The sequence below is a fragment of the Phascolarctos cinereus genome, unplaced genomic scaffold, assembly GCF_003287225.1.
Source record: "Phascolarctos cinereus isolate Bilbo 61053 unplaced genomic scaffold, phaCin_HiC Scaffold_4;HRSCAF=312, whole genome shotgun sequence".
Classification (NCBI taxonomy): domain Eukaryota; kingdom Metazoa; phylum Chordata; class Mammalia; order Diprotodontia; family Phascolarctidae; genus Phascolarctos; species Phascolarctos cinereus.
Genome location: NW_027555847.1, coordinates 212,376,693 through 212,390,038, shown reverse-complemented (window position 1 = coordinate 212,390,038; position 13,346 = coordinate 212,376,693). Strand labels below are relative to the sequence as shown.

Here is a 13,346-nt window from a genome sequence, read left to right as displayed (position 1 = left end):
TCCGTTGGAGGGGAAATTCTGTCCTGATTTAGAATTATAGATCAGAAAGAGGTCCTCACACTGGCACACAGTATACCTGAAGTTTTCCATTATGCATTTTTCTTGCTTTCTAGGTATGGTACAGAGAAGATGTCTGCCACCCAAACCCTGAGGGCTCTTCTTGGTCACTTGTAGAAACCCCTGGGGAAGCTGTGCAAATCAGTTGTGGGCCCTATGATCTCCTTTGGGCCACCCTTTGGGAAGGGCAAGCAATGGTCCGAGAAGGAATTGATAGAAATAACCCCAAAGGTAATGAACTGATGGTCTCTAGCCCAGAGTCTCATGGCCCCTGAAAGCTCAGAGAGCCCTAGGGACTCCTGCCTGATCTTAGGTTTCTTCTCTTTTTGTTTTGGGTGCATATAGGCAGTTCCTGGTCAATAGTGGAACCACCAGTGCCTGAAAATGGGATCATGCACGTCTCTGTTGGGGTCAGCGTGGTCTGGGCAGTCACTAAAGACAGAAAAGTAAGAGTTGGAGGGGATCTGAAGCCTAGATTTTACTCCCTTTTGTGATAATAATATATTACTACTTTTCATTGTTTTTTCTGTTCTTGACATAGAATAAAGTAGACATTAGCCAAATAACTTGTACGTCTGTTGAAATTGTAATTTCTGGGGCACGTGATAACCACCCAGAAGTACTGTGCAGTCTTCTGAATTGTAGCATGACTTCTTCCCTCTTACTTAACATGTTTGACTAGTGATGGCAGAACCTTTTCCCCATGTGAAGATGAGAAACAACTATAACCCAGATGATAGAGACCATTTGATTTAATATAAAAGTGATTAATTAGAACTTCCTGAAGATGCACTGGGGTCAATCTCCTGTATTTCTTTATCCATATTTTCTTGCAGTTTCAGATACTGAAAATTCATGTTTAAAGTCATGACTCTGGAGGCCAGTCAAGAGCCACAGCTTCATAGATGCCGTTATGTTCCCTCTTTGCCACTTCCTGAGAACCGAAAGTAGACTGAAGGCATTTTAGAAAGCCTTTCTGCAGAAAAGATGAATGTCTTACTCTTCAGCCAACCAGAGAATTAAATTAACCAGAACCCCCAAGTATTCTGGCTGATTGAAGTTTTTCTGTATTCTCTGATATGCCTGAGCGTTTGTGTGCTCCAACAGAATTTAAAAATAGATGTGGGCTCTGACCTTGGGTTACTCTCTAGATTTGGTAGACAGAGAAAACACCATCAAGGGGAAAAGGGCAGTCACTGCCCTGGCTGGCGATGGAATGGGTGTCCTCCCTCTTTCATGCCTGTTGGTAATGCTTGCTGTGAAAGGGCACAGCTGTCAGTAGGCCAGTTACTGGCACTGGAATCAGGCTGGAATACCAGCTAGCATGGGGCCTAGGTCATTGCATGAGTTCTTTAACCTCTGAACTTCAGGCTTTCTAGTTATAAAATGAAACCCAGTGATACCTATATCTGTAACAAGAATGGTGCAAAGATAAGTGAGATCAGGCATCTCAGAGCTCTTGGGGAGGAAAAATCTTATAGCAACAACATGTATTTGGGAAGTGCCTACTAAAACACTAAGCCTGTGTCAGCTTCCTCATCTATGAAATGGGTGTAGTGAGGTTCAAATGAGGTAATAGCTGTAAAGTACTTTTCACCCCTTAAAGTGAAAATTAGCTGCCATTATTGTTGTTGTTATTATGTGCCAAGTGCAGTGCTAGGGATACAAAGATAAACATGAAAACATTCCTGTCCCCAAGAAGCTTAAATTCTACTGGAGGAAAATAACCTGTACCCAGATAAATAAACACAAAATAGACAAAGTAATTTTGAGGAAGGATTAGAAATCAAGAAAGACTTTATGCAGAAGGTGGCCCTTGAGCTGTGCCTTGAAAGGAAGTAGGAATTCCAAGAGGTGGTGAATAGGGGAGGCATTCTAGGTTTGGCTGGGGTGAGAGGGGAGAAGAAAGAACACAGCAAGTTTAGCTCGAACATAGTACGTGAAGAAAAATAGCATATAGCCAGATTACGAGGAGCTCTAAATGCCAAACAGAAGAGTTAACATTTTTATCCTGGGTGTAATAGGGAGCCACAGAAGTTTCTTGTGCAGGGGAACAACATGGACAGATTGGTGCTTTAGAGAGATGAATTTGGCACCTGTTTGGAGAGATAGATTAGAGAGGGAGAAGGCTGGAGGCAGGGCAGCCTATTAGGAAATATAAAAATACGTTTAAAAAAAGAATGTAAATTATCAGTCACCCCTTCTACTGGAGAGTAAATGTACAAATATATTTTTAAAAATTAGACATCTCCACCCCAAATGTTTATGTGGACTATTTGTGCCTGACCTGTGGTAGGGCCGTCTGAGCTCCTATTGGTCTGATCAGCTGCAGTCAGACACACAGTCCCTTGACAACAACATAGTGCTGTCATTTTGGTCCTCTTTGAGAACAGACGACAACCAACCAACCAAGTGTGCCAATGTATTTTTTAAAAATAATAAGAATCAGGGCGGCTAGGTGGCGCAGTGGATAGAGCACCGGCCCTGGAGTCAGGAGGACCTGAGTTCAAATGCGACCTCAGACCAGACACTTGCCACTTACTAGATGTGTGACCCTGGGCAAGTCACTTAACCCCAATTCTCTCGCCAAAAAAAAAATAAAGAAGAAGAATCCATATTATCAGTCATGGGTCAGCCAGCCTATTGGAGAGTTAATGTTTTTTTCCCCTTGTAGTACCTCTAATGATTCTCTGGTAAACAAATGCTCAGCTGTTCTAGAAATGGGGTAAGGTAATGAGAGTTTACATTCGTCTTTCACTGTATGATTACAAAGCATGTGGTAGACATTCTCATCTGATCTTCACAACAACCCTTTGATGCAGGTAGTGCAAATATTGTCATTTTAGAGAGGCCTTGCCAGCTGCTGTACAGTTAGTAAGTGTCAGGAGGAGGAGGATATGGGGCTGCCTCTGCCGATGCCCTCCTCTGAAACTCAGATTGGGGAGAGTTGCCTGGAGGACACTGAGAGGTTAAGTGATTTGTCCAGGGTCATGCAGCCAGTTTGGGTCAGAGGCAGGACGTAAGTCCAGGTTTTGCTGGCTTCAATCTGCTACACCATACTTTTTGTCATGCCAGTGAAAATTGCAGCCTTTTTTTTTTTAATGACTTCTTGGACTGATTTGTGGTGAAAAACAATTACTTTACCTTTCCTGTGACTTTGTAAGAATGTATTTTTTTTCCTTTGTTTTCCCTAGGTCTGGTTCAGAAGAGGTGTTAACTCTCATAATCCCTGTGGCACCAGCTGGATTGAGATGGTTGGAGAAATGATGATGGTAAACGTAGGGTTAAATGACCAGGTAAGACTGCAGAATATGTTGGGAACATCTAGACTCTTGGGTGTTTGAGTCAGTGTACAGAGCAGCAGCAGTTGTCTTACCATGAGGACACCTGGGATAAATACTGCAGTAATGACTGCCAGGTGAGGCAGCCGTCTTAGAGATCAGGAGGATTGCCAAGATTCCAGGCCACTGGACAGGATTTTTAAGACCTCAGGCCATTGATTTTCCCCCTCCCCTCCTCTGGGAAAAAGTACGCCAGCAGAGTTGGCTTGCCCTGAGGCTCCTGGGCATATGCCAAATTACCCTCTAGAAGAGGCCACCCTGTGTAGACTCAGAGACACACAGATGAGTTGGGTTAGTTTTAGCCAGAGGTTGTTACTGTTTTTGTTCATCATGGAAAGATATTGAATGAATTGTGTATTTTTAGTTTTGGTTAATAGGGAAAAAGGTCCTAGATAATGAAAAAGAGATCATGTAAAAGTTCTCACCAAACTGATTTATTTAAATCTGACAAAAAAACCCATAAGGTTTCTTGAAAATGTTATACAGAGACATCATTATTATCCATACCCGCTGCTCAGGATAGGGAAGCATTGTTGGAATTCATGAAAAAGTCTAAATTTAGGAGTATGTTTTTAAAATGTAATTTTGTTACTTTCTTAAACATTTGTCATCTTTGGTAAACATAGTTGTAACCCTGCTAACCCACTGTTGGCAGGACAAGCACTTGGAATATTTTCTAATGTGGTGATGGATTTACATTGATTTAATTATACATTCTCAGACATAGGCCTTCTCCACTTTGTTAGCTGTATATGTCTTTCAGGGTTGGGTGTTTAATGCTGTATCCATTGAAGAGAGGTTGAGCCTATAGGTCTATCATGCTCTGACCAAGTGAGCAGAATAGCCACTGACTTAGGTCCATAGAATAAAATTCATCGATCTGCTTATATAATATTTTCTTCTTTTTAGCTTCTACTTAGCTTACTTGAATGTAGAGATGAAACTCATTTATAATTATTAACTGCATGCACACATGGACCTCATAATCATCAAGCATTTATTAAGCACCTGCTATCTTCCAGACACTATGCTAAGCACAGGCGATACAAAGAAAAGCAAAAAACAAACAAAAACCAGTCCCTGCTTTCAAGTAGCTCGAAATTTAATGGGCCAGACAGCATGCAAACGGCTATGTACAAACAGGGCATATACAAGGTTAGTTGGAGATAATCTCAGAGGGAAGGTGCTAAGATTAAGGAAGACTGGGAAAGGCTTCTTATAAAAGGTGGGACCTTCGCTAAGCTCTGAAAGAAGCCATGGAAGCTAGGAGGCAGAAATGAGGCAGGAGAGAGTTCTCTTGGGGAACAGCCAGTGAAAATGCTCAGATTTAGGAGATGGATTATTATGTTTGAGAAACAGCAAGAAGAATAATATCACTGGATTAAAGGGTATGTTGGGGTCATCTGATGCCACAAACATGAATCCTTCCTTGCTGTTCCTTGCATAAGACATTCCACTTCCCAACTCTGCATTTTTATTGGCTATCCTGTGCTTGAAATTCTCTCCCTCTTCATGTCCAGCTCCTTTCTTCCCTTAAATCCTACCTTCTGCAAGAAACCTTTCCAAGTCCCCCGTAACACTAGCGCCTTCCCTCTGAGATCATCTCCAGTGTATGCTGCATTTATCTTATTTGTACATAGTACATTTGTACGTGTTTTCTTCTCCATTAGACTCCTGGAGAGTAGGGTCCCTTGTTTGCCTTTCTTTGCATCCCCAGTGCCTAGCACATGTTGTCATTCAGACACGTCCAACTGTTAGTGACCTTGTATACCATAGCATACCAGTACTGTCCGTGGGATTTTCTTGGCAGAGATACTGGAGTGGTTTGCCATTTCCTCCTCCGGTGGATTAAGACAAACAGAAGTTAAGTGACTTTCCCAGGGTCTCACAGCTAGCAAGTGTCCAAGGCCAAATTTAAACACACTCTATCCACTGAGCCACCTACCTGCTAGAATCCCCAATGCCTGACGCATACTGTGTGTTTAATAAATGCTTATTGACTTGACTCCAGACATCTTGTTTCTTCCTTGTTTTAGGTTTGGGGAATTGGATGTGATGATCGAGCAGTTTATTTCCGACAAGGTGTTACACCAAGTGAGCTTAGTGGAAAAACATGGAAGGCCATCATTGCAAACAGAGAGAATGACCGATCTCACACTGGCAGCTCATCCAGCCTCCTTAGGTAATCTGTGTGTGTGTCTGTGTCTCTGTGTGTGTCTGTGTCTGTATCTGTGTCTTTGTGTGTCTGCAGTAAAAATGGGTTCTGGAGAATGGTGAGGATATGATAGATACTTTCCAGTTTAAGGAGAAGGCCTTTTCTTCTTAGTTAGAAGGATGTTAAGGTTCCACTATTTTGAAAAGCATTAGCTGGCCCTCTGAAGTCTTCAGAGGAATTGGCAGGGTCCTTGTCTTCAGGGAATTTATAGTCTTGGGGGAAGAGCAGTATACATCCTCATGAAAAAGATTCAAAATAAATCCCCAAATAAACATGAAATAAAGTACAAAATGTTTGTTGTGTTCTGAGGGAATGTAACTGCAGCAGTCCCTTGTCTGGTCCTCCTGCCTCCAGACTCTCCCCCTTCCACTGCGTCACAAGCATCTCTGCCAGTCCAGCCCTCCTAAAACACTGTTTTATCATGGCACTCCCCTGCTTCTGAATCAGCAGTGGTTCCCGGTTGCCTGTTGTATCAAGTCCAGACTGTTCTGTCTAGTTTCCAGGCTCTCCGTAATCTATCCCAGCTTATCTATCCAAACTTATTTTCTCCTGCTCCTCAGCACTTACTGTTTATTCCAAGTCAGACAGGTTTCCTCATTCTCAGACAAGTCATGCTCATTCCCACATCTCTGCCTTTCCTCATACTGTTTCTCCATCCCTGGAGGGCCTGTCCTTTTACCTCCCATCTAAATTCTTTCCATCCTTCTGGGCTCCGTACACACACTGCATCTTCCATGAAGCCCCCAGCTTCTCCAGCCGCACCTGGCCTCCCCCTTCTCTGAAAACACTTTGAGTTAGAACCACATAGTGTAGCATTCATTTCATTTCTGCTGGTCTTGTTCCCCAGGTGATAAACACCTTGTGAGCAGGAGCCATGTTCTGTTCTTCTTTTATCCCCCACAACCTTTAACATAGTCTTGTTTACTTAGTCAGTGCTGGTAGGTTGGAGTTAGGTGGGCATAACCACAGAAGGACTCATGGAAGGGGTAAATTTTGAGCAGGGTTTTGAAGGAAGGGGAAAAACATAGATTGGAGGAAAGAAGAGTATGAGTGAGATCTGGGTGGTGAGAAAGCTATCATAGGATCAGAATGCAAGAGACAAAAGGGACTTTAGTGATCCAACCTTGTTGTTGTCTAGGTGAGTACACTGAGGCACAGGGTGGTTGAGTGATTTATTCGAGGCCACACAGCTGGTAAGGGGCAGAGATGAGAGTCAAAGCCAGGTCTGCTGTCTCAGTGACTGAGTGAGAAGGTAACACTTGGTATTCCCCTCTGAGCAGAGTTGTACTGGTTCTGTCAGACTCCACGGAGTGAGGGAAAGATGAGTGTCTCAGACTTCCCAGGTTCTGGCCCTTTCTGTTCTTCAGTTTGCCCAATAGGAATCCTTCTTCCTACCAACCTCTCAGGACAAGGTTTGGGGGAACTGAGTTATTTGGGTTATTTGATGTGTGTATAAACAGTAACTTTGTTGTGTTTTTATTCCTAGTGCTGGCTGTTTCTTTGGTGATGAAGTGAGAGGCAGTGGTGATTCCTTGGCTCCAAGTGACACTGATACTTCCTCTGAGGCTGACAGGCCAGGGCTGGTGTCTGAGTACGAGCTGTCTTCAGGGAACAGCAGGCCCTGCCCTGAGAGCTCTGCTGTGGGCTCAGGGGCTCAGGGGGACTCCAGTGAAGAGGAGGCAGCCTTGTCTGCAAACAGAGAGGGGAAAGCTCAGGTCACAGCTCCAGCTGAGCTCCCTTGGACTAACATTGACCTGAAGGAAACTCGAAAAGCCTCTGCCCACTCTGCAGCCTGCTATGCTGAGACCACCAGCCTCTCTTCTCTGGGGCTTTTTCCTATGGGTCTGGAGGAGGGCTATGGAGCTGATGATCACCCGCTGTGGGCCTGGGTATCTGGAGGAGGCTGCACGGTGGAGACACACACAGTTCTGAAGTGGTTCACTATTCAGTCAGGTATTCACCTTCTTGGGCTGGGGTAGGGTTAAGAGTTGGTAAGATCTGACTTGACATAAGCACAGGCATGACCACAGAAGAAATAAGAGGCTGGGATGAGCTGAAGCAGGCCAGGGTATGTGTGGAGATCCTAGAGCTGCTGAAAGTGACCTCAGAGGTCATCAAGTCCAACCCTCTCATTTTACAAATGACGAAACTGAGGCCCAAGGAAATGAAGCCATGTAAGATTCATAGATTAGAGCTACAATTAGAGGTCATCAAATACAACCCTCTCATTTTATATGAGATAATTGAGGCCTAAGTGACTCATCCAGAATCACTTAGCTGGTATCTGAGACAGAATTTGAACTGATGTCTTTCAGGTGGACAAAAAAAAGGACAGACAGCATCAGTTCTAAAAACAGACTGGTGTTTGCTGGCAGGGAAGCGAGGGATCTTCCAGTTGTAGTGTGGAGCTGTAAATGTACTGGTTGAAACATCTGTAGCGTTGACTCACCTTAAGGGTTCTCCATTTCCATTTGGGGAATGTTTTAGAAACCAGCATTTGGGACCTGATATTCAGTTCAGGTACCTTGTCATGGAATCTCTGAGGCAGGGGCCTCACAGCAAACTGTCCAGCTAACCCCAGGTGTCCCCTGTGTTTATTAGACAAGGGGAAAGACATTTGTGGAGAGTGCCCTAAAATTCTTGAATGGAGTGCTATCAGCCTGGGTGGCATATAGCTTTTTGAGATTGGCTAACTGGATTTTTGGGACATTGTTTCTGTAGAACTCTCCACAGAGCAATTCTCCCCACCCCCTTTCCTGGCTAAGAGAGGAGATTACATGTAAAACAGATGCTGAATAAGTTGAGGAGTGTCCTTTTGGATTCCTCTTCCCCGAGAGCCAGAAATGTGACTTTGTAAGCAGGTGTTGCATGACAGAACTCTAGGTAGCGTCAAGTGGTGGGCGATCAGGACTGGAGGGACGGATTCTCTTTTCTGCCATGACATTTAGCCATTCTTTTACCAATCCCACAAATCCTTCTCCGAGTGTTGTTCCTCATCCTCAAGGAATCCTTTTACTGGAACTTGATTCATGGCAAATATTAACTCCTGTGCCTTCCCTGCTCCCTCCCCCACTTCCTATTAACTTTTAAAGTAGGGTATGAAGATGACCTGCCCCTGTCAGAGCCCTGAGATGTTTGCCCAGTGGTGGGGATGAGTTGCACAGAAACATTTGTACTCTTTTGCCCAGGCCCCCTTGTGACCAGCAGCACACACCTGCAAAATGGCAGGCCAAGGTTACAGGTGCAGTCCATGGCCACCAACATGAAACGGTAAACATATCACAAATGGTTCATATCAGCATTGCACCTGTGACTTTGGACCTGTTGGCACTCTTCCCTAGCCAACTTTGCTGACTAGCTTTTTATCTAATTTCCTGGGGCTCAAGTGTGGGTATGGATTTTGGAAACTAGCTCCCAGGTAATGAATTCAAGATGCAGAATTAGACATACACTTTTGGATATGGACAATTTGGGAACTTTTTTACTCAACTATGCATATTTTTTAAGAGGGTTTTGTTTTTTGGGGTTTTTTTTTTGTGGTAAGGTGGGAGGGAGAGAAAGTGAATACTTATTAATTGAAAAATAAAGTAACATGAAAAAAGAAACCAGCTCCCACAGTGTTGGGTAGCAAAAATTGTCTGAGGTCCTTTCCCCTCTTTCCTGCTCTTCCCCAACTCCTCCCCCCACCCCAATCTAATATCACTCTTCTGATCAGGTTAGCTTATTTTCCTGCCAGGTTAAGAGAAAAGCATTAACCTTGAATGCATTCCTTTCCGAGACAGTGTGGTACCCTAGAAAGAGTTCTGCCTCTAGAGTCATAGGAATTGAGTTCAAATTTTACCTTTCATAATTACTACCTACGTGAGCTTCTTGGACCTCAGTTTTTGTGTCTTTAAAATGAGTGGGTTGGACTAGATGTGAACGCTAAAGTCCTTCCTGCCTCCAGAGCTGTGGTACAATGATGCAGTTAAGACGTACCCATCAAGTAATGGTTTTGGACAAGTGAAGAAGAGTGGTTTTGTTTGTTTTTCTATTTTTTTGTTTGACTCTTGGGAAAAACAAAGCCTCATTTAAAAAAAAAAGAAGGGGAGGGAGTTGGGGAATGTGTACCTTTGTTTTCCACCCTGCTTTATACAGGCTTGACACCTGTCTTTTGAACCAAGCTGCTTACCCTTGACCTGACTGGGACCATCATGTCTCTCTGGCCTTCAGGTCTCTCCACCTCCATGCAGACGCTGTCTTTGTCTATCACTCCGGCCCAGACGGCAGCATGGCGAAAGCAGATTTTCCAGCAGCTCACGGAAAGGACCAAGCGAGAACTAGAGAATTTCAGACACTATGAGCAGGCTGTTGAGCAGGTGAGCAGACACTTCTTGACCCTTCTAACCAGTTAATACCACTGTTGCTTTTTCAGTGTCGGAAAAACAAAATTTGTACGGGTGTCACTGAGCCTTGAATTTTAAGTTGTTGGTTGCAGTGTGGAGTCTCTGGGCCAGCAGATTGAAGCCTCGTCCTGACTCTGGAACCAGAAATACCTGGGAGCCAGCCCCTGCCCAGTCAGCCCTTTGTTGGCCTAAATGCTAAGCTAAGGGGAAGTGAACAATTTCCTGATAATAATAATGAGTAACGATGATTACATTTTGCTTTAAGGCATCCATGGACTAGTGGATGGAGAGCTGGCCTCGGAGCTAAGAAGCTCTGAGTTTGAGTCCTGCCCCTGATCCTTCCTGGCTGTGTGACCCCGGACAAGTCTCTAAACCTCTCAGGACTCTAGGCAACTCTGAGAACTTTAAATTGCAGAATATGGGCCCATTTGCAGAAGTAAAGGGAATTTGCTTACCTGCGAGTTCCCTAGGTCCACTCCCTGTCCCTGCTCTGCTTACAGAACACCTTTTCAATGCAGATATTATAATTTGTAGCTCATAGACAGAGAAGTCAAGGTTTCCGTGGTCATGCAGTGAGTAAATGGCAAAACCAGGAATCATCTCCGGGTCCTTTGTTTCTCTACAGCAGGCTGCCTTCTGCTGTGTGTAAAGAGAGCTTTTCCCAGAGAATGATCCCTTCTCCACTGATGACCCGCCCTGAGGCCCTCTGGGCCCTGGGCTCTTCCAGAGCTTGCTGCTTCTTGTTTCATAGAGATAGGACAAACAGAAGTGAGGGATAAGAAAGCACATGGGGCTCTTAAGGGACTTTAAAAGGTATTGCCTAACTCTCGAAAGGAACACACATGTGCTTCACACATGGGATGTGCGTCTCTTTCAGAAGGCATCTGTCCAGATCTATGTAAGGCTCCTTAGGCTTTTCAGGTTTTTTGCCACTAACCCTGCTTTTGTATTTATACTTCTCGGGTGCCTCTTGCAGTCGGTGTGGGTGAAGACTGGCACACTGCAGTGGTGGGCAGACTGGAAGCCCCACAAGTGGATTGATGTCCGGGTAGCGCTGGAGCAGTTCACTGGGAATGATGGGACTCGAGACAGCATCCTTTTCATCTACTACATGTTCCATGAGGAAAAGAAGGTGCTGTAGCAGATGGCAAGGGAAAGGAAGGGAGTGGGGACCAGGGCAAGCCCTGGAGAGGACACTAAGGAAGCTGGGATGAAAATAAGGGGGTTAGGCTGCCCTTGGCAAACCTGTTGTGTGAAGAAAGTATCCACAAGGAGTCCTAGTCTGAGACTTTGAAATGCAAACAACATAGCCATAGGAATTCTGGGAGCAAAATTTGTTATCAGAAAGGTGTTTATTAAATTTAACTGTGTATGTTTATCTGAGAGGGTAGAGTGATGGAGAAGAGTGATGTCAAACATATATAGAAAGGGATCCCTGCAACCACTATATTGACTTCGAAAACCACAAATTAAGATTATCTATGTTGTTATTTTTTATTTACTTTGTTCAACATTTCCCAGTTGCATTTTTAATTTGATTCCTGCCTTGGAGTTTTGCAGTCTGTGGCCATGAGTTTGACACCTCTGGTGTAGAGGATAGAGATGGCCTGGTCATCAAGAAGACTTGGGTTCTAGCTCCATTTCTGCCACATACTAGCTGTGTGAGTCTGGGCAAATCACTTTACCTTAAAGTGCCCCAGGCACCTCACTGTATATTGCAGAGAAGGCTCTGTTCTGCATTGGCAAAGAAAGAAATTCTTTCCTGGTTGCTTCTTATGCCAGTGGAATTATAGATTTGTTTTTAAAAAAAAAGTTAAATTGTAGGTCTGGCTTAAAAAATGTTAAATACCTAATTGTTTAACATTTTTTTTTTGAGAGCCTTAGTTCCTATGCTGTGGGTGCTTCCCACCTCCCAACAGATACCTGCTGGCTCTAAGTGACAGGTGTGGGTCATATTGTTCAGGATGCTAGTACTGATTAAGAGGCCAGGCACTGACTGATAGCCAAAGTGTTGGTTCTGAGACCCTGTACCCTGAGATCTGAGTTTCATTGGTAGTATTGTTGTAGTAGTTATTTTAATAACCTTAATGGACAAGATAAGAATGTGGAGAGCACGGGGTCTAGCTGCTTCCCTGGCTTGTCCCTCTCCAAGAGAAGGGTGTTGGTAAGGAAGGGAACACAACTGAGTAATAAGAGGTCTGATTCTGCTGCTGAGTGAACTAAAAGCATTTTTAAGTACTTACTGTATGCCAAGCATTGTGCTAAGTGCTTGGGATACAGATGCACAAATGAAACAGTTGCTATCCTCCTTGAGCTTATGTCCTCATGGGGGAGGATTATGCATATAGGGGAACTGTGGGCAGGTAATAGAGTCCAGGAAGTCCTGACCTGACCTGAATTTCACTAAGATGGTGAATGGAACACTGGAGCAGTCCGTTAACACACTCTTTTCAGGGGCCAGAAGTGATTTGATTACAATTCTCAGAGAAAGAGGTAGCAGGTGGAAAGGGGAAGAAAAGAAGGGACATGTGGTGGTAGAGAAGAAAATGGTTAAGGTAAAGAGGAGGACATGTGGTCCCGGGGAACACAGAGCTGGGTGGCTTAGTTCCACTTGGGCATGACCTTCTGTGGTTAAGAATACTGGGTGAGGCACAGACAGCATCTGTCCCTAGTCCCCTTGATGTGGACAAAAGGATACAGATTGAACCCAAAGGAAGGAAACATTAATGGAAAGCTTATGGTTTTTTCCTGCCCTCTTTGAACAGTACATCCATATATTTCTCAATGAAGTGACAGTGCTGGTTCCCGTGCTAAATGAGGCCAAGCATTCGTTTGCCCTTTATACCCCAGAGAAAACCAAACAGAGGTGGCCCATCCGTCTCGCTGCTGCTACTGAGCAAGAAATGTATGATTGGGTGAGTGTTAAACCTCTTGGGCACGTGATTTGGCCAAGGTGTATCTTTCAAGGTGAGGGTTTGAATGACCTATTCCCAGATTTCACAGATCAGGATGGTAAATTCCCCCAAATACCAGGCTGCCATTAGGATGAATCTCCAGGGACAAGGGCTGTTCTTCCTTTCTCCCTCATAAAAACACTCATCACTCCTTGGAAATTGTCCTCTGGGGTTCTTGTGAGTTTTCTCACCACTCTTCTGGGTCGGTTACTTGCCATCTGTCTCATCTTCACAGCTTGCTCTACTCAGCACGTCATGCTCGGAAAGCCGAAGGATCCAAGGCCGCCCTTCCCCCCAGGCCATCTGGTCTGTCACTTGCAAAGGAGACATTTTTGTGAGTGAGCCCAGTGCGGACCTGGAGGCACTCACGCATCCAATGCCATGTGACCAAATG

General features: G+C 44.4%; 1 protein-coding gene across 4 annotated transcripts in view; it reads left to right on the top strand.

Annotated features, from left to right (window-relative positions):
• TECPR1 (tectonin beta-propeller repeat containing 1) overlaps positions 1–13,346 on the top strand; it is a 67,400-nt gene that overhangs the window by 22,821 nt on the left and 31,233 nt on the right. For all 4 annotated transcript variants that reach the window (XM_020965411.1, XM_020965409.1, XM_020965408.2 and 1 more), the window contains 9 exons: positions 114–288; positions 403–503; positions 3,252–3,353; positions 5,435–5,580; positions 7,100–7,566; positions 9,826–9,971; positions 10,975–11,130; positions 12,764–12,913; positions 13,188–13,345. In XM_020965411.1, coding sequence (XP_020821070.1) covers positions 114–288; positions 403–503; positions 3,252–3,353; positions 5,435–5,580; positions 7,100–7,566; positions 9,826–9,971; positions 10,975–11,130; positions 12,764–12,913; positions 13,188–13,345 — 1,601 coding nt within the window. The remainder of the gene's footprint in view (positions 1–113; positions 289–402; positions 504–3,251; positions 3,354–5,434; positions 5,581–7,099; positions 7,567–9,825; positions 9,972–10,974; positions 11,131–12,763; positions 12,914–13,187; position 13,346) is intronic.